This window comes from Xenopus tropicalis, chromosome 2 (genome assembly GCF_000004195.4).
Source record: "Xenopus tropicalis strain Nigerian chromosome 2, UCB_Xtro_10.0, whole genome shotgun sequence".
Taxonomy (NCBI): domain Eukaryota; kingdom Metazoa; phylum Chordata; class Amphibia; order Anura; family Pipidae; genus Xenopus; species Xenopus tropicalis.
Genome location: NC_030678.2, coordinates 79,061,770 through 79,083,209, shown reverse-complemented (window position 1 = coordinate 79,083,209; position 21,440 = coordinate 79,061,770). Strand labels below are relative to the sequence as shown.

The 21,440-nt window shown below is 39.1% G+C and overlaps 1 protein-coding gene across 3 annotated transcripts in view; it reads left to right on the top strand.

Moving 5' to 3' along the window:
- serinc2 (serine incorporator 2) overlaps positions 1 to 21,440 on the top strand; it is a 50,833-nt gene that overhangs the window by 22,431 nt on the left and 6,962 nt on the right. For 2 of the 3 annotated variants that reach the window (XM_031895980.1, XM_012956985.3), the window contains 2 exons: positions 16,840 to 17,001; positions 17,878 to 18,056. In XM_031895980.1, coding sequence (XP_031751840.1) covers positions 16,840 to 17,001; positions 17,878 to 18,056 — 341 coding nt within the window. Of the gene's footprint in view, positions 1 to 386; positions 438 to 16,839; positions 17,002 to 17,877; positions 18,057 to 21,440 lie in introns of those variants that run through there. The other variant, NM_001016562.2, reaches the window with a different exon arrangement.

The following is a 21,440-nucleotide window of genomic DNA, read 5'->3' as shown; positions in this document are numbered from 1 at the left end:
AATAGTGTTGTACAATTTTAAGAATAAATATGCATAAGAATTATACAGTAGTATTAATATTAAAATAAAATAAAAATAGAATTAGACACATTTGTAAAATTTTCACTTTAGTAATGCTGCAACTCACAATATTCTAATGAAATCCTGCCTTTCCCTCTCTTTTTATAAAGAAGCAACAGTTCCAACTTCTAGGCTGGCACTGGCACTGGCACAGGCACAGTAGTACTGCACAGGCAGCAGCAGGTCCAAGCTAGGAGCTAGACACTCCCCTCCTGACATCACACACATCTTGGTCACATGGCCGTGACATTACAAACTCCTCACAGCTGCTCAAAACCAGCACCTACCGTACCGAGTGCGCCTTAGTGTGTGTGTGAGTGCGCCTTATTCCGGGTACCATGGGCGCCTGCCTGGGAATCTGCTCCTTGCTCAGCTGCGTAAGTAACGCCACTGTGCCTTGTGCCCTCTCTGGCACCTCTTCCCCACCTTCTCTCACTCATCATCCCCTGCTGAGACTCCTGCTAACTAGAATTTGGATCAGATTTCAGCGCTGGGAAATCTGGCATTCGTAGCAACAAGCAATTACGTGCCGCACGGTATTCTTTTAGCGCATGAATACATTACCTTTCTCCTGTTCTCTGTATCTAGATTTCACAAATACGGCGATTTTATTTAGACTCAGTCATTCGTGTTGCGACTTTTGTGTTTAAAACCTTTTGTGTTTGATGTTAGAATGACATATCATTTCTTCTAAAGGAACTTTTTCGATACAGACGGGTTTTAATTGCTCAACCATGTCCCCACCCAAAGCAAATGACTTAACTAGGCACTTGCACAGTCATCTATTATTTTAACAGAATTTTAAAAATATTCTGTAACATGGACTAGTCGTTTTTTTTTTTTTTTTTTTGCTTTGATTAAGTTACCTAATTTAATAGAAAACGGTTCCATATGGAATTTTTTGATAATGGAAATTTGTTTGGCTGGAAACAGAAAGCCATTGTAAGTGATTATGTTCAGGGGTACCTCCGTGTAGCCACTATAGTTGCTAGGGAAACCACTAATCTGCAACACATTTACTTCCTCACACAGCATATGGAATATTTATGTTATGTTTATTTAATGGTATCTTTTTAGAACTGTTGTACCATGTACTGATGAAAATAAGTGTCAGGTTTCTATGTATGCCATGAATAAAACATGAAACTTGTTTGTGTAGGCTGGAAAAATATATATTTTAAATCCCTTACATTCTGGGCTAGCACATAAATGTATATACATTATGTTATTCATGTATGGACTATGGGTTTGTTCTTAAGCGTGCTTAATAAATACCATACTTATTTAAATATGTCCAGTGCACTGAACTTTACCTACTTTTGGATAGCTCACATCCTTCATTCATTTGCTACTCTTAAAAAAAGAATACAAAGTAGGGGCAAGTATTATGTCCCATGAGTACAAGCTCATAGATAAATGTTTATTTTTGTTTGTGCTAACGTAAACACATTCTGTTTATGGAAATGAAACAAAGAACCCATTTAGTACAGATAGCGGAGGAACAGCATAGGCCATATTCTTAAGTGGTGATGTATCGAAACCACAGAGAAAATGACCTCATAACCAAGCTTATTTTATTAGCTGCTCATCTATCAACCTCCATTGTAATAATGTTAAAAATAACTGTTGGTCATTTATGGAAATTAAAGCTTTGTAGTTTAAATACCTGATAGCATGAACACTATAAAAGTTGGGATGCAGGTTATATAATGTATTCCATGCATTGCATGCTCAGGAAAGTTCTGTCAACGATTGAAATCATAAAATAATTTATGGCTGCTACATATTATGTTCATAACAGAGAAACAGTTTTTTTCAAGAGCCTATTTAAGTTAGGAAATGTATGCACATACAGTAGTTCTCTAGTTTCCTCAGACTGCAGCTCTGTGCCACAGTGATGCCAGTGCAGATAAATGGGTTTGTTCCGCTTACACATGGTCTGAGCTCTGAAATAATAGCCCAATAGCTGCTGTGGGCATCTGCTTTGCATAACCACAGGCTGCAGTGCAAGTGAACATGTGAATGTTTCCTCACTTGAATGTAAAGCAGCATCAATAGTCTACTTGCCTCTTACAGTTTTCTTTTTGAAGGCGATTCAGAGTCTGAGTCTGACCTGCTTCCATCCCTCCCACCCATTTGTCTTTGGGCTAGTCTGTTGTTGGTTTTTCTCCCTAACAAATCAAATAGCCAAACGTGATTATTTGCTATGGGGTACGATCCATGAAACAAAAAAGTGTATGATAAAAGGCAAATCAAACCAAGAGTTTTTTTATATAATAAAATAAAATGCACAGTTCTGTGCAACTTTCAAATGTATTAGTTAATTCTAGGAGCCTTAAGGAATTTCTTCCCAGAATCCTGTTATGACATTTGCATACGTATGAGGCGGTCTCCTCAATCCCTTTAGCTTGTTTGTGTATCCCCACTCCTGGCTCTACCTAAGCTGATCAGAAAACCCTGCGCTACACTGATGAGCCCCAAAAAGGGTGAAACCAGTCTGTAGTTGGGAATCTGATCACCTATTATCCTGGCTTCTGCTTTAAACCCAGTGGGTGAGCTTTAGCCTATAGGATAAACCCATGTAAATGGGACAAAGCCCATGTAAATGGACTTTTCTAGGAGCCTTAAGGAATTTCTTCCCAGAATCCTGTTATGATATTTGCATACGTATGAGGCGGTCTCCTCAATCCCTTTAGCTTGTTCGTGTATCCCCACTCCTGGCTCTACCTAAGCTGATCAGAAAACCCTGCGCTACACTGATGAGCCCCAAAAAGGGCGAAACCGGTCTGTAGTGGGGAATCTGATCAGCTGTTATCCTGGCTTCTGCTTTTAAACCCAGTGGGTGAGCTTTAGCCTATAGGATAAACCCATGTAAATGGGACAAAGCCCATGTAAATGGACTTTTCTAGGAGCCTTAAGGAATTTCTTACCAGAATCCTGTTATGACATTTAATTCTGTTCCAATCAGCTTCTTCTATAGCAGATGGGGACAGTACAAACAACCAAACAGTTACTGCTTTTGTTAACAATTTTGTTTACAAATACTTATAAAACCATTTAACATTTGTAATTAATGTATATTGGAGAGTTGATTGAATTACATTTTCATTCATTATGCAAAAAAAACTGTTTTAGGGTGTAGTTCCCCTTTAGGGTACCAGTAGTTGAACACAGAATCTGGTAGCTTCAGAGGGAAATTCATTTTTTATATTCAGAAGGATCTCAACTTGATAAAATCTTCTTTGTAAATGATAAAAATAAACATGAAACATTTTATTATTTACAAATGGTTATAATAATAGAACCAGAGCACCAAACAGTTACAAATCAAATGTTTCCCCTGCAAATCAATGTCCTACTACAAAATACAGTACAATAGCCCAGCAACCTAAATACTTATAATGAATTTTAAAAAGCTTGTGCTTTAAAGGTTTTGTTTATCTTGAAATTTTGGTATGATGATCGTAGACAGTGGTAAATCTACCATTTACAGGTAGTTTTTTTTTATTCTTGTGTTTTTTTTTTGTTTTCTGGTTGCTATGGGGTGTAATTCCTAGCAACAAACCTTTTACATTTTAAGTAGGATAGAAAGACAAATAGTTTAAAAACATGAGGCTCATAGTACTTGCCAAGACTCTGGATATGTATGTCTAGTGTCAGACTGGGGTAACAGGGCTCCAGGAGAATACCTGGTTCCACCACCCTAGACTTGCCGCTTACCATGCTGGGAAATACAGTTGCAGCAGCCTCTGGCAGGCAGTAGAAAGGAAGAGAAATGACATGGCGCCACTTGGAGGTACATGTTGGCGGGGGGGGGGTTGGAATTTTCAACAATGTGGGGGCCTTTATGGCTGAGGTGGTTGGTGCTCGAAGTGGCAGGTATCTAAATGGTTTTCCTAAGATCTCAGAGGGCGTGTTTGTTAGTTACATTATGTGCCTTTAAAAGATTAGAAAAGGTAGAATAATAGGATGAGGTCGGGCCTGGGACATAGATGTAAATGGCAGCACAGTGCTTACAAGCAGGGCTGTGGCGTCGTAGATAAATTCTCCGACTCCTCAGTTTCTGATACTTCCGACTCCGACTCCTCTGTTTTTAATATGCTAATGTATTTTATACATCCAGGAAGGGGAAGGGGCACTCATAGGCGGAGGATGACTTTTTTGTTTGGGGAGGCTAAAGATGGCCCATACACAGACTGACCTACAGCTAATGTGACACTTAGTGGATTCACTGCTGGTGTAAAAAATGAACTTCCCAACTACCTCTTGCCGTTCCTACTGACTCCCAGGGATACTGTGCAAAAGTGCGGGTGGGGGGGGGATTTTTTTAACCCTAAAATGCTTAGGATGTAAAAGCATTCATACGTGCACTTCTGTTAGGGGTTCTCTATACATTTGTGTTCAGTTAGGTTAAAGGGGACATTGAAGGATTATTTTGCATTTTATCGCAGCCACAGGCCCTGGAGAACTGGGGAAAAGATTTACTGAGCAATGTTACTTTAAGAATACAACCTTTATGTTGCTGCACTACAACTCACAGCATGTCTTAGCCTTGATAATATATTAAAGTATGCTGAGATTTGTAGTTTAGCAAAAACCACATACCTGTATTTTATATAATGCTTTAAAGACATTATACGGCATTCACTGCCCCAGCAGAGCTTACAGTCTAATGCCCCTTTTATCAGTAACCAATTTACCTGCCTGTATGCATTTGGAGTGTGAAAAAAAAAAAACGGAGAGGGAGGAAACCCACTCAGACACATGGAGACCATAGAACAGTGATCCCCAACCAGTGGCTCATGAGCTCCCCAACCCCTTGGATGCTGCTCTCAGTGCCCCCAAACCTTTCACCTTTAAATTAACTTTTAATATGATGTAGACACTGATATTCTGAGACAATTTGCAATTGGTCCTCTTTTATTTTTAATGGTTTTTCGGTTATTTAGCTTTTTGTTCAGCAGCTCTCCATTTGGTATTTCAGCAGCTATCTGGTTGCTAGGGTCTTATATACCAGGTAGTGGTTTAAACAAGAAATAGGAATATGAATAGTTAAGGGGCCTGCATGGAAAAATAAAACTGTAGCTTCACAGAGCAATACTTTTTGGTCAGTGACCCTCATTTGAAAGCTGGAAAGAGGCAGAAGCAAAAGGCAAATTATTCAAAAACTATATAAAATTAACTAGGAAGACCAATTGCAAAGTTGCTAGGAATAGGCCATTCTATAATATACTACAAGTTAACTTAAAAGTGAACCTCCCCATTAGATGTGTTTAAGTTAGCTTTATAGAAAGTGAGGCAGCAGGTACTGACATCCCAGGCACGTTATATACAGCGAGATGCAGTCTTTATATACAAAACCAGCACATTATATGCCATGAGGAGCAGTGGGTACTGATGGCAGATATTCAGGCCCTGGCACTATAACACTGGCACTGATACACAGCATTGGCCCCACTGTAACTTACTATAAATGAAAAAAACAATGACAAAAGTAAAAAAAAAATAGAATGTGCAAAAAACCATAACAAATATATAAAAGCACAATGAGCTTTGTCAGGGGGAAAATTAACTTACCCTCCATCTGTCAGGGTAGGGGATATTATAAATGTCAGATGACAAAAAACAATTTAATTCCAGCTAGTGGGTCAGTCTTTAGAACATATACAGTATAGCACCTGTGGGATGAAAACTGCAGCAAAGTTTAAAGCTGGTTCATGGGTAAACTTACAGTCTGGAGATTCTTCTTTAAGTCTTCATTTCTGCAGTTTGCAAAATTTCCCGATCCCTGTCTGCATCTGTGTCTTGATTGGTCAATTTTACTGTCTGTCAAGAAAGCTGTGCTCTGATTGGAGAATATACAAGAAGAAAGATCCAATCAGAGCACAGCTGATTAGAGCAGAACCCGGAGTTTGCAGGGACAGGAGAAGATTTGCAGGACAGCTCAGAAACGGAGCCAGGTTTTTTTATTTTATTTTTTTATTTTTAGGGTGCCAGAGCAGGTTTGGGGAGGCTTCGCCTCCCCTAGCCTTATTGAAAATCCGCCTATGGGGGCACTTAAAACACAACTGAACTGATAATAAACTGATAGACAATTTTATCTATACTCCTACTCCTAATGATTTCCCTAGAATCCCTTAGTCATGTTTAAAGTTTAAGATAACATTACAGCTGGATTACAGCAGTTTTTCAAATGTTTTAAAGCTTCAGTCTTAAAGGAACAGTAACACCAAAAAATAAAAGAGCTTTAAAGTAATAAAAATATAATGCACTGTTGCCCTGCACTGGTAAAACTGGTGTGTTTGCTACAGTAAAACTACTATAATTTATATAATAAGCTGCTGTGTAGCCACGGGGGCAGCCATTCAAGCTGGAAAAAAGGAGAAAAGGCACAGGTTACATAGCAGATAACAGATAAGTTCTGTAGAATACAATAGTGTTTTATCTGTTATCTGCTATGTGCCTGTGCCTTTTCTCCTTTGAATGGCTGCCTCCATGGCTACATAGCAGCTTACTTATATAAACTATAGTAGGGTTTCTGTAGCAAACACCCCAGCTGTACCGGTGCAGGAATGGCTGCCCCCGGGGCTACACAGCGGGGTATTTATATTAACTATAGTAGGGTTTCTGTAGCAAACACCCCAGCTGTACCAGTGCAGGAATGGCTGCCCCCGGGCTAAACATCGGGGTATTTATATAAACTATAGTAGGGTTTCTGTAGCAAACACCCCAGCTGTACTAGTGCAGGAATGGCTGCCCCCGGGGCTACACAGCGGGGTATTTATATAAACTATAGTAAGGTTTCTGTAGCAAACACCCCAGCTGTACCAGTGCAGGAATGGCTGCTCCGGGGCTACACAGCAGGGTATTTATATAAATTATAATAGATTTTCTGAAGTAAACACACAGTGCAGGGCAGCAGCACATTATATTTTAGTTACTTTTATATACTTTCATTTTTTGGTGTTACTGTTCCTTTAAACTATTGACTATCCATTCCCTTCACGTATACAAGTATTTCTAGTCCTGCAATTTTTTTTTCCTTAATTAGTTATCAGTGAGAGTTAGGCTGGGTTCCCAGTGGGCATTGGGTTCCCAGTAACAGAGGAACACGACGCAGTGGAGCTGCCGCACCTTAACTGTGTGTTACATCCCATTTAGTGAAGTATACAGTCAATGAAAAGCATGCTTCATAGTCACTCAACGTGTTCGTTTATGCACTGCGTGCATTGGGCTTTTTCTTATAGCAGAGAAGTAATTAATTATGACTGTTTGTGAATTGGGACATTTAAACTTTCTTTATTTTTTGTTTTTTTATTCCCATTTAAATTTAGTAGGAGTCGGAGTCGGTTAATTTTTTGCCGACTCCGACTCCAGGTACCCAAAATTGCCTCAGTCTCCTCGACTCCACAGCCCTGCTTACAAGTAAAGTACCCTCGGAGGAGCTTCACAGGGTAGAAGTAGGATGGATGCTTATCAGTATAGCACCCCTCTGTGCTTATAACTTGCCTTTTACCTTGGGCTCTGGCATTTAGGATATATTGTCAACTATCCTTAATCTCCTCCAGTGTGGGTAACTATATGTCCCTAGTTGTCTTTCTACATGAATTAAGTCACTGGTGTTAAAACATATGCATTTCATAAAAAGAAGAAAAATTGCCAGTGCTCACTTTGCTTTTAAAAATAATTTTTACAAAAAGTGAGGTGTTAGAACCACATGTCACACACACCAAAATATGTAATCTCACGTGCCACGTCAAGGCCCCTCATTGTACGTCCTGCACTACTTATTAGTGCAGTTAAAATCAAGTCCCCCAGCAAACAGTATGATGGTATTGCAGTTACCCTTAGCTCAGGAGCTCTAATGAGAAAGCAGGGAAATTTAAAGTCCTGGCCAGGGGCGATTCTGGACATATTGCCGCCTGAGGCGGCTCCTGGATGATCGCTAGTGCAGAGAGCGCAATTGCGTTCTCTGCACTAGAAGAGCCGAATTTCCGGTTTAAAATTCGGCTCTTAAAGTTACCAGGAGCGGCTTTTTTGCATTTTTACTAACAATAATGTGTGAAAAACTGTAAAATGTAGAAACAAAAGAGCAGTTAAACTTGACATCTATCTGAACTGCTATTGCTAAACTGCAACTCCTAGTACCATTATAATATCAATACAAATTGCACAAGATTTGTAACAGATGCTTTTCACCAGTGTAGTCCTGCTGTATTTTAAAAATGTTCTGTGGGCTGTTGTTGCACTACAGCTCCCAGTACCATTCTATTACAATGGGTTCTAAACCCAATGGACTTTGTTCATGGAACAGCACACTCTTTTAGCATGTTGCAGGCGAGTGGGAGACCTTACCCTACTTAGGGCCATCTCATTTGTTGAGGTAATTCTATTTTTATTGACATTTAATTTCGTTCAAATCTTTTATTTTTTATAACCCAAATTATTTATATTCCTCTTCTGCATCTTTCCAGCTTTCAAATGTGAATCACAGACCCTGGCATCCAAAAAACTATTGTTCTGTGAGGTTACAATTTTATTTTTGTTACTTTTTATTAATTATCATTCTATTTAGGCCCTCTTGGTATATAGGTCCCTTATTTAAACCACTGTCTGGTTGCAAGGGTAAATCAGACCCTAGCAACCAGATATCTAACTGGGGAGCTTCTGAGCAAAACCATAAACAATAACAACCAAATGTAAATTGTCTCAGAATATCACAATCTACACCAGGGGTGTCAAACTCAATCACATAGGGGGGCCGAAATGCAAAACACAGGCTAAAGATGGCCACACGTGTCGAGGTTTCGTACAATATTATCGGTGCGTGTATGGCCAGCTTAAGTCACTGGCCAAATTTTTTATTAACGTACTGTACGGTCAGGCACAGTCACCAGGAGCCAGAAGGGCCGTGTTCAGCCCACGGGCCTTGTGATTGACACATGTGAGCTACACCATATTAACATTTAAAGGTAAACTACCCCTTTGGTACCCTACTCTTTTAAATTGTCCCTGTACTCATGACTCTGTGCTGAACTGGCATACACAACATGCAGCATGTCCCCTACATTTGGCAGTTCAGTACAGTGGTGGGTACAAAGCCAAGCGAGTGGATCTTCATGTGTATGGGCACCTTAAAGGAACAGTACCACCAAAAAATGAAAGTGTATAAAAGTAACTAAAATATAATGTGCTGCTGCCCTGCACTGGTAAAAGTTGTGTGTTTACTTCAGAAAGTCTACTATTATTTATATAAATAAGCTGCTATGTAGCCATGGAGGCAGACATTCAAAGGAGAAAAGGCACAGGCACATAACAGATAACAGATAAAACACTATTGTATTCTACAGAACTTATCTGTTATCTGCTATGTAACCTGTGCCTTTTCTCCTTTTTTCCAGCTTAAATGGCTGCCCCCGTGGCTACACAGCAGCTTATTATATAAATTATAGTAGTTTTACTGTAGCAAACACACCAGTTTTACCAGTGCAGTGCAACAGTGCATTATAATTTTATTACTTTAAAGCTCTTTCATTTTTTGGTGTTACTGTTCCTTTAAGTCATGAAGGGACCTACTCTGTTGTGAAATTCTTATATAGCCATTATTGTAGCCTCATGCTGAACAGTCCCAGCCCTTGAGATTCCATATTTTCCATATCCTGTTTCTTGATTATCTTGTACTTTTTTTGCTCCAGATTCCATTGTCTACTCATAGCTATACTTCTCTTTTTAGAAGGTACCAACTGGTGGGGACTAGCAGATAAGAGGTGTGGTATGATATATTTTGAGGGCATAGCTAAACAAGGCTGCACATGGAACATTCCAAAGCAGTGACAATACTGTTAAATTTTTAATGTTAATTTTTTAATTGACGTATGAGTTATTTCAGTCCTGTACATGTAAAATATTTTCTATGAACAGAGATTTCATTACAGTGTGTTTGCAGCCATCTCTAATGCTTTATTCAGCCATCTTTTATCTTTGTGTAAACAAAGAAATATCTGGACCTTTGTGCGGAGTGGAGTTGGCTGGAAACCAACTCATTTATGGCCAGATTTTAAAGAGATACTGACACCAGAAAATAAACCTGTCAGTGAAAAATGATCAATATGACCTATAGGTAACTTTTCGTGTACATTAATATTTTGAAAGGTAGTTTTTTAGTGTCAGTATCACTTTAATAATACTTATTCATGACACAAGCCACACAGCACAGCTTGGATATGTTATGGGTATAGTCCTATGTGTATGGGCCTAAAGGCACAGCTTGTGCCTAAAAGGGCTTGTACCAATGGTAAATTAACCTGAATGTGTAAAACTAATCATGGCATTTTTATTTCTCGTGTTACTGGTCATTTGAGTTTTTTAACTTCCTCTATGGAACAACACCATAAAACTAAGCCAGCATTAATCTTCATTGTACGGTTATTGATTGCTTTATATGTTACTCTGTATGTCCAATGTATGAAACCCACCTATTGTACAGTGCTGCGGAATATGTTGGCGCTTTATAAATAAATGTTAATAATAATAATTGTACAGTTTTGCACAAGAAAAAAAGTACAATTGTATCCCTTTAACTGCTTGCCTTCCGACATTGTGCCTTGCTGGCAGTCTTGCATTTTGCTCTTTATACTTAAAGCACTATGGTTCTTGGTCGCTGCGACTTTCCCACCAAAGGTTACTATGCAAGTTGCTGCAACTAATCCTGTCTTCACCCTTAGACCATATCACTGTAATACAATGGAACATGGCTTCGGAGAAAAGGACTTGGAGAGCAGAAAAGTTTGGGTATATGTCTCTGAATTAATAGATTGTATCTGTGGTTTTAAACCGGCAGTTCCAGTTGCATATTGAGACACTGAGTCATTTGCATGTCTGGGACCATAAGGTTAAAGCCTCTCATTTTTGGTTATGAGGTAAGAGCTAGGTATGAGGGATGAGGCGTGTGCAGAGCTGTCAACTCCCCCTATTTTTTCGGGAGTTACCCGTTTTTGGCCCCCAGCCCCTGGTCTTCTGTCACCCTACTGCATTCTGCCATTTTTTAAGCATTCAGTGACATCATAGGGAGCATATGTACGTGTGGGTAACATTCAGCTGCGTTAGAAGAGCATTTGCATGTGATGTCCCTTCCACATATGTGACATCACAGTTAGCAGGGAAAAGTTTAGGTGGCACACTTCACCCGCCACAGGATTCCCCCAGATTACATCAACTCGGGTTGACGGCTCTGCATGTAAATTCCTTCTGATTAAGAAGGCTCCAACTGCATGCCTTCCAATGAGAATGGTTCTTTAGCTATTTTTAGCCCTTGTGACCCTAACTGTGATGGTTGCTTTGCTTAGGATCCTGATTGACAGTGCTGTAGAATTTGTTTTTAACTAGCTCTTAGATCTGTATCATTCTGGCTAGGGTTTAAATAAGCCCAGAAAGTACAGCATTATGGATTCCTGTGGTTTGTTTCTTATAGAAACACTGAGTTCAGTTGAGTCAAATAGAGTTGTTTTAAAATTTCAAGAAAGCTTATTACTGTAGGAAAATTATCCAAGTACACTTATAGTTGCTAACTACAAATACCTTTCTAAGGGCAGCTCCTATTATTGACTCTTGAACTAGTTTTTTGTTTAATGTGTTTTTTTTTTTTTAAATCTTGTAAAAAAAAAAGTATGAAACCTCCTACTTTTTCTTATGGACTTCCTGTTGTCTGATACATATGTACATGTACATATATATATAGATGCTTTACATAATGTGCTAATTGACATACTGAGGTATGTTGTAACACAAATGTTCTCTTTTCGGTAAAAGTTTATACTAGGGTGTATACACTTTGTCAACGGATTTGAGGAGTGGTTTCACAAAAGCAAACTGATGAGAAAAAGTTTTGCTGATCACGTCAATGTCATACCTCAAGCAAGGAGAAGTGAGTTAACAGAACAGTAATAACATACTTATATAAATTGACAAAAACACAGTGAGGTGTAATGCATATTTTAACCCTCTTGCAAAAGGTGGTGGTGCTTAAGCAGCACTCTGCCCACTTTTGTTATATCTTCCTGTTCTCATCTCTTCTGTGCTAGAATCATTGTGCATGGGGTTGTTCAGCTTGGCTCAACTACATGCTAATGCAGCGATTTTCAGGCTTTGTAAATGTGAGGATTTTAGACTGGGTTGGATCAATATATTTAATTTTATCTATTGTTTTTTCTTTTTTTGGTTTTTGCAAAGATTTGTCACCATATCTCTGGCTCCCTTTGCCTCAGTTGCTACCTGTTATTCCCTTGTGGCTAGCTATGCCACAACCCCTTTTTCTCTGCTACCTGTGCCTTAGGTGTGCAATAGTGCTTTTATGCAAATAAGCGAATACACGAGGAAATGTACGATACAAGAGGAAATTCCTTGTTAGTAGTTATTTTAGGAAACTGTAGCATGCCCTGTAGACTAGAAGCTGAATGGAATCTGGTCCAGTCACATAATATATTACATAAGGCTACATTGGTGAAATATAAGGTGTGCCCTTTGTCAGACACTAACACATGACTTGCTGGAATCATACACTAAAATGTGTGCAAAAGGTAGGAGAACCTTTTTCGGTTATCAATCCATCAGTAAGTACAGGTGTATACAGATGTAAGTCAAGGGCAGGTATATATTTGTGTTGAACTGATGAAGGGGACACAGGTTTTATTTCATTTTGACTTTTTAATGTTCTAGCTGCATTTTGGTGCAAAGTTTTCTCTCTGGTGTCCTTATGAGGTCTGTAAGTTGCAGGCACCTAAGCTTAATCTCCCCAATCAGGAACTGTGTTTGCAACCATGTTTTTGAGATATAGGCCCCATTTACAATGCAGGACGCTTACAATGCAAAAAAGGCCACAATCAGTCCTAACTGATCAGTTCCACTACAGGGGCAATCTTTCTTCTAGCACACCAATGTGCAAGGTACCAGCACACACATGCCTTTGATACATTACTTGACATTCTCATAATAACATGGAAAGATACAGCAAATACCTCAAATGCATATTACAACTTACAAACATGCTTACTTGTCTTGGGCTGCCCACTAGTACTATCCATGTCTGTGATGTTGAAGAAATATACAGCTCCTGGAATTCACTGTTTAATAGACAATTTAGGGTTGTACTTTAGGCATTGGTGCTGTGGATCCTGCATTGTAGTTTTGAGAGTTAGGGACAGCTGGACTCTCATTGTAATAATATTTGGGTTCTGCATTGTACCACTAGCATATGCACGTTGGAATATGTTAATGCTTTATAAATACATGTTTATTGTACTGCTATCACACCTTGAACTGCGCTGTATCACCACTGTGTGATGATCACATCACATTACATCTGATGCTCTATGTAACCAATTAGGTACAGATGCCACGTTGTCGCCCAGGGGTGGTCTTCCAACTAAAATTTTTTGATCAAATCATTTGAAAGTTTGATTATTCTGCAGCAGCACAATTGATAGTTCAAGTGCTCCTTTCAAATATCAAAGGAATTATTAGTTTGCAATTGACATTTTTATTGATCCTTGACTTGTAGACAGAAGCAAACCTCAGTTACAGTGGATATAAAAAGTCTACACACCCCTGGTAAAATGTCAGGTTTCTGTGCTGTACAAAAATGAGACAAACATAAATCATTTCAGAACTTTTTCCACCTTTTAATGTGACCTATAAACTGTACCACTCAATTGAAAAACAAACTGAAATCTTTTAGGTGGAGGGAAGAAAACAAAAACAAAAAAACTAAAATAATGTGGTTGCATAAGTGTGCACACCCTTAAACTAATACTTTGTTGAAGCACCTTTTGATTTAATTACAGCACTCCGTCTTTTTGGGTCTTTTTGGGTATGAGTCTATCAGCTTGGCACATTTAGACTTTGCAAGATTTGCCCACTCTTCTTTGCAGAAACACTCCAAATCTGTCAGATTGCGAGGGCATCTCCTGTGCACAGCCCTCTTCAGATCACCCCACAGATTTTCAATCGGATTCAGGTCTGGGCTCTGGCTGGGCCATTCCAGAAACTTTAATCTTCTTCTGGTGAAGCCATTCATTTGTTGATTTGGATGTATGCTTTGGGTTGTTGTCATGCTAAAAGATGAAGTTCCTCCTCATGTTCAGCTTTCTAGCAGAAGGTTTTGTGCCAATATTGACTGGTATTTGGAACTGTTCATAATTCACTCTATCTTAACTAAGGCCCCAGTTCCAGCTGAAGAAAAACAGCTCCAAAGCATGATGCTGCCACCACCATGCTTCACTGTGGGTATGGTGTTCTTTTGGTGATGTGCAGTATTGTTTTTGCACCAAACATATTTTTTGGAATTATGGCCAAAAAGTTCAATCTTGGTTTCATCAGACCATAACACCTTTTCCGACATGCTTTTGGGAGACTTCAGATGTGTTTTTTGCAAGCCTGGCTTGGATGTTTTTCTTCGTAAGAAAAGACTTTCGTCTTGCCACTCTACCCCACAGCCCAGACATATGAAGAATATGGAAGATTGTTGTCACATGTACCACACAGCCAATACTTGCCAGATATTCCTGAAGCTCCTTTAATGTTGCTGTAGGCCTCTTGGTAGCCTCCCTGACCAGTTTTCTTCTCGTCTTTTCATCAATTTTGGATGGACGTCCAGACTGTGTTCCATGGTATATCTAATGCCTTGGAAATTTTTTTGTACCCTTCTCCTGACCGATATCTTTTAACAATGAGATCCCTCTGACACTTTGGAAGCTGTCTGTGAACCATGGCTTTTTCTGTGGGATGCAACTAAAAAAATGTCAGGAAAGACCAACTAGAGCAGCTGAACTTTATTTGGGATTAATCAGAGGCACTTTAAATGATGGCAGGTGTATGCTGGCTCCTATTTAACATGATTTTGAATGTGATTGCTTAATTCTGAACACAGCTATATTCCCAGTTAGAAGAGGGTGTGCACACTTATGCAACCACATTATTTTATTATTTTTTGGTTTTATTCCCTCAACCTCAAAGATTTCAGTTTGTTATTCAATTGAGTGATACAGTTTATAGGTCACATTAAAGGTGGAAAAAGTTCTGAAATTATTTATCTTTGTCTCAGTTTTGTACAGCACAGGAACCTGACATTTTACCAGGGGTGTGTATACTTTTTATATCCACTGTAGATGGGGGGGAGGTGGTAGCACTGCACTTAATCAAAGAAGATACGTTTAAAGGTTTCACAGTGAATGCCTAACAAAGGACAGTTTGAATAGGATTTAAACATTCTTTAGATCTTCTTCTTCCTTGCTGTAGCCCTGTTCCTCTTCCCTTTGAATTTGCTTCCATGCTTGCATAGTGAGATTGGTGTGCTTTACATGTATGAATGTATATCACTTTATATAACACTACTTGTTTACTAAGCATGGCACTTTTTACATGGCACCAAGTAATACAGAAAGGTATGAAGAAGGATTATTTTTGGGGACATCTACAAACTGCAGGGCCACACCAGCTGTTTGCACATTTCCTCCGTTACTAAATACAGGTATAGGATCCCTTATCTGAAAACCGGTTATCCAAAAAGTTCCGAATCACGGAAAGGCCATCTCCCATAGACTCCATTTTAAACAAATAATTTTAATTTTATAAAATGATTTCTTTTTTCTCTGTAATAATAAAACATATCCTTGTACTTGATCCCAACTAAGATATAATTAATCCTTATTGAGGGCAAAACTATTGTGTTATTCAATATTTAAATCATTTTAGTTATGGAGATCAGAATTACGAAAAGATCCCTTATATGGAAAACCCAGGTCCCAAGAATTCTGGATAACAGGTCCCATACCTGAACTTGGATTGTGGCCTTGCAACACAAAAGATGCTGTCACTCTCCTATTTGCGTCTGTTAATTACCCACCCACTTAGATTATAAGCTTTGTGGTTCAGAGACCTCTATCCTTTTTTCCTCTTGGCTCTGTGGAGTCTTTAATACAATTGTACTTTTTATGTATTTGTATTCTTAATTGTACTCATTTATTTATTATTGTAATGGCCCCCACTTGTTTATTGTTCTGCTGTACAGCGCTGCGTACATTAGTAGTACATGTAAATAAAAATAAACATGCAATTCATACTGTATCTGATGACGTTTCGTACGATATTCAGTGCGTGTATGGTGGATTGACAAGGCAGCCAATATCGCAAAAGCTTTAGATGTCGGTCGTCTTGTCAATCAGACGGGACAAAAGATTTTGATTGGGCGCAGTTGAAGGCACCCGAGCAAAGGCATGCATTTAGGGTAGAATTCCTATTGTTTCTACCTCCATATCTGATGATTTAGCCCTGAACATGGATATTTCCTGCAGAAAGTTCGTAATTGTAACGTGTATGGCCACCTTAACACAGCACATACTCCTCATTCTTAATTGCTTATCACCTCTGTCAAACGGGTCACCTTTGCTGAGAGAAACGTCAACTGAAATGTATCTTGTAGCTGCCATGGAACAAAGAGTATGACAACCCCTATTTTAGGGGCATTTCTTAAACCAATGACCCTGTAAAAAAGGTGATTTGAGGCTTAGCCTATTAGCAGACAGCCATCCTGAGACATCAGCAGTCATATGCTGGTGCTTCCACCTAGGAGATTATTTTGCACTTGGCAATATAAGTGGCCTTGCTCTGTTCATCTTTTGTAAGGCTGCAGTCTCCATGACTAAATCTGTTATTTTTGGTAGCCTTTTTTTGCTGTTTCACATTTGAGTCAGTTATCTCAATTCTAATGTTTCAATTCTATTTCAGGCTTCCTGTCTCTGTGGTACAGCACCATGCCTCCTCTGTGGCTGTTGCCCTTCAACAAAAAACTCCACTATCACCCGACTGACCTTCTCATTTTTTCTACTGCTTGGAACTCTTGTGGCTTGCATCATGATCATACCGGGAGTGGAAAATGGGCTTAAAAAGGTAAATTAATAAAATCCCTTTCATTTATCTGGGGTTAAGGGGATGAGTGGTTTGATAGCAGAAAATTTCAAGACACAAAATGGTTGGACTCCAAGGGGCTGACCACTGTAAAATGATTCAGTGCATCTATAAAACTTGTTGCTGCATGAATTACAAAAGCAAAACCAGTGCTTTCTCATCCAACCCTCCCTAACACTGCAATTCTCATTTAATGAAGTATGCTAGAAAAGCAGGTAAGTAATTTTCTCAATGCAGAAAATGGGGTAACCTCTACATGTTTGGCAACAGTTTACTTACAAATAGTGTCTGCACAATTTCCTTTGTACAGAAGATATATTAAAATAATGTTATAAGGGGTCATTTACAAACACAAGTGCAGTGTGCATAATGCAATTTCAGATGCAAATTGTCTTGTTTTTTGCCCGTAAAACAGTGTTTTTTTACCATAACCCCATCATAATTGCAGCTGCACTCCTAGTTGCTGATGTGTCACAATGGACTCATGCTTTTTGACACAAAGGGTGGAAGTAGCATCTAGCATGTTCAGATTGGGGTTGCATTTCTTTCAGAGCACATAATGGTGGTTGCATCTAATTCATTGGGTGCTTTATCATGCCATACATCTGGATGGACAAAGGCCACTGACAAGGCTGACATTTGCTCTTTAGTGTACCTATTTGCCAATGCAAAAAGTGCACTATTTGTCAGATCATTCTGATGATTGTGCTCATACTGCCAATAAATCAGTTCTTTACGGATGTCGTATTATTATCTCTAATTAGTGCCCAAGTGATGCCGTTTAAGCTTTATTCATAAATGATACCATTTTCACCAGTACAACAGTTTAATCTGTTCCTTTGCTTTTCACTCTCTCAGATTCCGTTATTGTGTTCCTCTTCTACAACCTTTTCTGGCTCTTTAAATTGTGATGTCATGGTGGGACACCAGGCTGTGTACCGAATGTGCTTTGCTCTGGCTGCCTTTTTCTTTCTTTTTGTCATTTTAATGATCTGTGTGAGGAGCAGTCGGGATCCAAGAGCAATAGTGCAGAATGGGTGAGTGTAAATTTGATTTATTAAGTCTCACTCTAAGGGCTTGTACCTACAACCACTTTGAAGTATGCTTAATGTTCAGTTACTATCTCTATAACTTGTTGATCAATATTGCTGTTTACCCATAAGGAGGTAAGTAAATGCTAAATGCAATAAATATAGTTACTCCATGTTGGAAACCGGCTTATCTTCCATGTTAATTTATAGGTCCTCTAAATCTTTTTTCAAAAAACTGAAATTTTGCCAAAGCCTCCCTGCTATGACCCTGCCACATATAATTAGCCTGTTTGGTGATCTCTTGTGTTCCTAACCCTGTGATTGCTAGTTAAACTGTTTCATAAGAGTAAGAGGAAGTAAAGCCAGTATTGACAATTAAAGGCTTAAAAAATTAGTAAACCTTTCTTTTTTTCTATTAATAAAATTATTCTAAACAGCTTCCCAGAATTGCCTACCTTTGTCTTCTGTTCTTTCTGACCTGGTTCCTCAGTTACAACCTGCTTGGTTCCTCTCCTTCCTTGTTTAAAGTGAAGCTCTGCCCCCACTTCCTGTTCAGGTCTCTCATTACATCGACTACCCGTGGTTGAAGTGGAGAGCCTTCTGCGCATGCCTGGAGGCAGCAAGAGCCAGTCTGTGCATTAGCAGTGTTTTTTTTCTGGATGAGAGACCTGAACAGAAAGTGGGGGGCGGGGCTTCACCCTGAACAAGGAAGGAGAGGAATTGAGCAGCTTGTAACTGAGGAACCAGGTCAGAAAGAACAGAGTGACAAAGGTAGGCAATTCTGGAGGCTGTTTAGAATAATTTTCCTGATAGAAAAAAAAGGTTTACTTATTCTTTAAAGGAAAAGTTCAGTGTAAAAATTAAACTAGTTAAAATAGATAGACTGCACAAAATAAAATTATTTGTAATATAGTTAGGCAAAAGTGTTATCTGTAAAGGCTGGAGTGACCAAATGTCTAATATAATAGCCAGAACTCTGCCTCCTGCTTTCAGCTCTCTAATCCTTTTAGTTAGTCAGTGACTTTGGCGGTGGCGGTAGGTGGGGGTGTTGGACACATGGGACATAACTGTTCAGTTCAGTTAGTTTGTGAACACACGTCATATTTAAATACAAACTAACTGAAAACTTATGTCCCATATGGCCCTTCTTCAGTCACTAATTGGCTACTGACTACTAACAGGTGTAAAGCAGGAAGTAGTGTTATGGCCATTATGTTAGACATCTGCTAACTCCAGCCTTTATAGATTACATTTTTGCCTAACTAATTATATTGAAAGCATTTTTTTATTTTGCACAGTCAAACTATTTTGTTTTCATCTTTTACACTGAACTGCTGCTTTAATCTGCAGACCTTTACAGTACAGTCTTGAGACTTCTTACATTGCTAAGCACAACAGAGACCTTTCCGCACACCCTAGCTCTCCAAAATAGCTGAACCCCCGGTGCACACTGCTGGAGGGATCGGCACCCTCCCAAATCCAATGTAATCCAATGCAATGCAATGTAAATTTTTATTGCGGAGGTGCAACGTTTCAGGGCAAGATAACCCCTTTATCAAGCATCATGCTTGATAAAGCACCTCCGCAATAAAAATTTAAAGGGTTTGTTCCCTTGCTTGCAGCCCTGAATGCCATTTGCCTTTTTTTGACTTCTTACATTACCCCATTGAAGGCATTCCCTGTAAGTTATTCTGTTTTGTAACTTTGTTTATATAGCTTATATAGAAATGAAAATGTTATTTAGTTTATGAAGCTATTTAGATATTACATAGGGTAAACCTATACTGACCTATCTATACACTCACATATATAAACCATAAATACCAACATCAATACTAACTGTAGATTTTAGTATCACAATAGCCTTGGATACTTTGCTTGTTCAAGAACTCATCCAGGCCCCTCTTAAAGGCATTAGCAGAATCTGCCATTACAGCATCACTAGGAAGGGAATTCCACAACCTCACTGCCCTCACCATGAAAAACCACTTATGCTGCTTCAAATGGAAGCTCCATTCCTCTAATTTAAAGGGGTGGCCTCTGGTGCGCTGACCCTTTCTATAGGAAAAAAGAACACCCCCTATCTGTCTATAATCCCCTTTAATGTACTTGTACAGAGTAATCATGTCGCCTTGCAAGTGCCTTTTTTCCAGAGAAAACAACCCCAACTTTGACAGTCTAACCTTTCCATCCCCTTTACCAGTTTAGTTGCACATCTCTGCACTGTCTCTAGTTCATTAATATCCTTCTTCAGGACTGGAGCCCAAAACTGCACTGCATACTCAATGAGAGGCCTTACCAGGGACCTATAAAGAGGCAAAATTATATTTTCATCCCTTGAGTCAATGCCCTTTTTTATACAAGACAGAACTTTATTTGCTTTAGTAGCCACAGAATGACACTACCTGGAATTAGACAACTTTTTATCTACAAAAAGCTCCAGATCCTTCTCATTTATAGAAGCTAGCTATGTTCATAATACTGTTGTCATTTCTTCAAATGCCGATTCTTCTTTATGTATTTGTATCTACAGTTTCACACCATTTGCATAAGTAAACACTTTCATCATCATCTCGTGGTCCGAAAGTTATTATGCAAAGGTGTTTAGCATGTTGGATAATTGAATAGGACATTCAGTAAGGGCAGTACACTCCCTGCTGATGAGAGCTCTGCCAATAGTAGATGATATTTTATTCAAAAGTTATTCACAGTGGTGTAACTCTGGGGGGCTCAGGCCCTCCTGGAAAATGTCTTTTGGGCACCCTTGGCTGAAATCACAGGCCACCCACAGCAAGAAGAATATTGCAAGCTCGTATTGCTTTTATTAATGTCTTACTTTTGCCATTATTTTTAAATTGTGTATTCCTTTAACTTCTGGACGGCAACTATTATGAAGAAAGGGGTATAGATTCTCTTGCCACTTGCTAATTGGAAAACCAGACATCTTCATACAGAGTTATATTATCCTCTAGACCAGCGGTTCTCAACCTGTGGGTCGGGACCCCTTTGGGGGTGGAACGACCCTTTCACAGGGGTCGCCTAAGACCATCGGGAAACACATATTTCATATGGTCTTAGGTATAATTTTATGGTTGGGGGTCACCACAACATGAGGAACTGTATTAAAGGGTCGCAGCATTAGGAAGGTTGAGAACCACTGCTCTAGACTCACCAAGGGCCTCTGAACTACAAAAGCCAAAAAACATTTCTCACAACCAATAATGTAAATCTCTCTGCAGCTTTTGACACAGTCGATCGCCATCTTCTGCTCAAGTCTTACTATTCTACTGGCCTGTGACACTGCCCTGTCCTGGTTTTCCGTTTAAATTGCTTTTACAGTGTCTCCTATTATGGCACATAATCTGCTGGGTTACCGTACTCTCTCTGTTG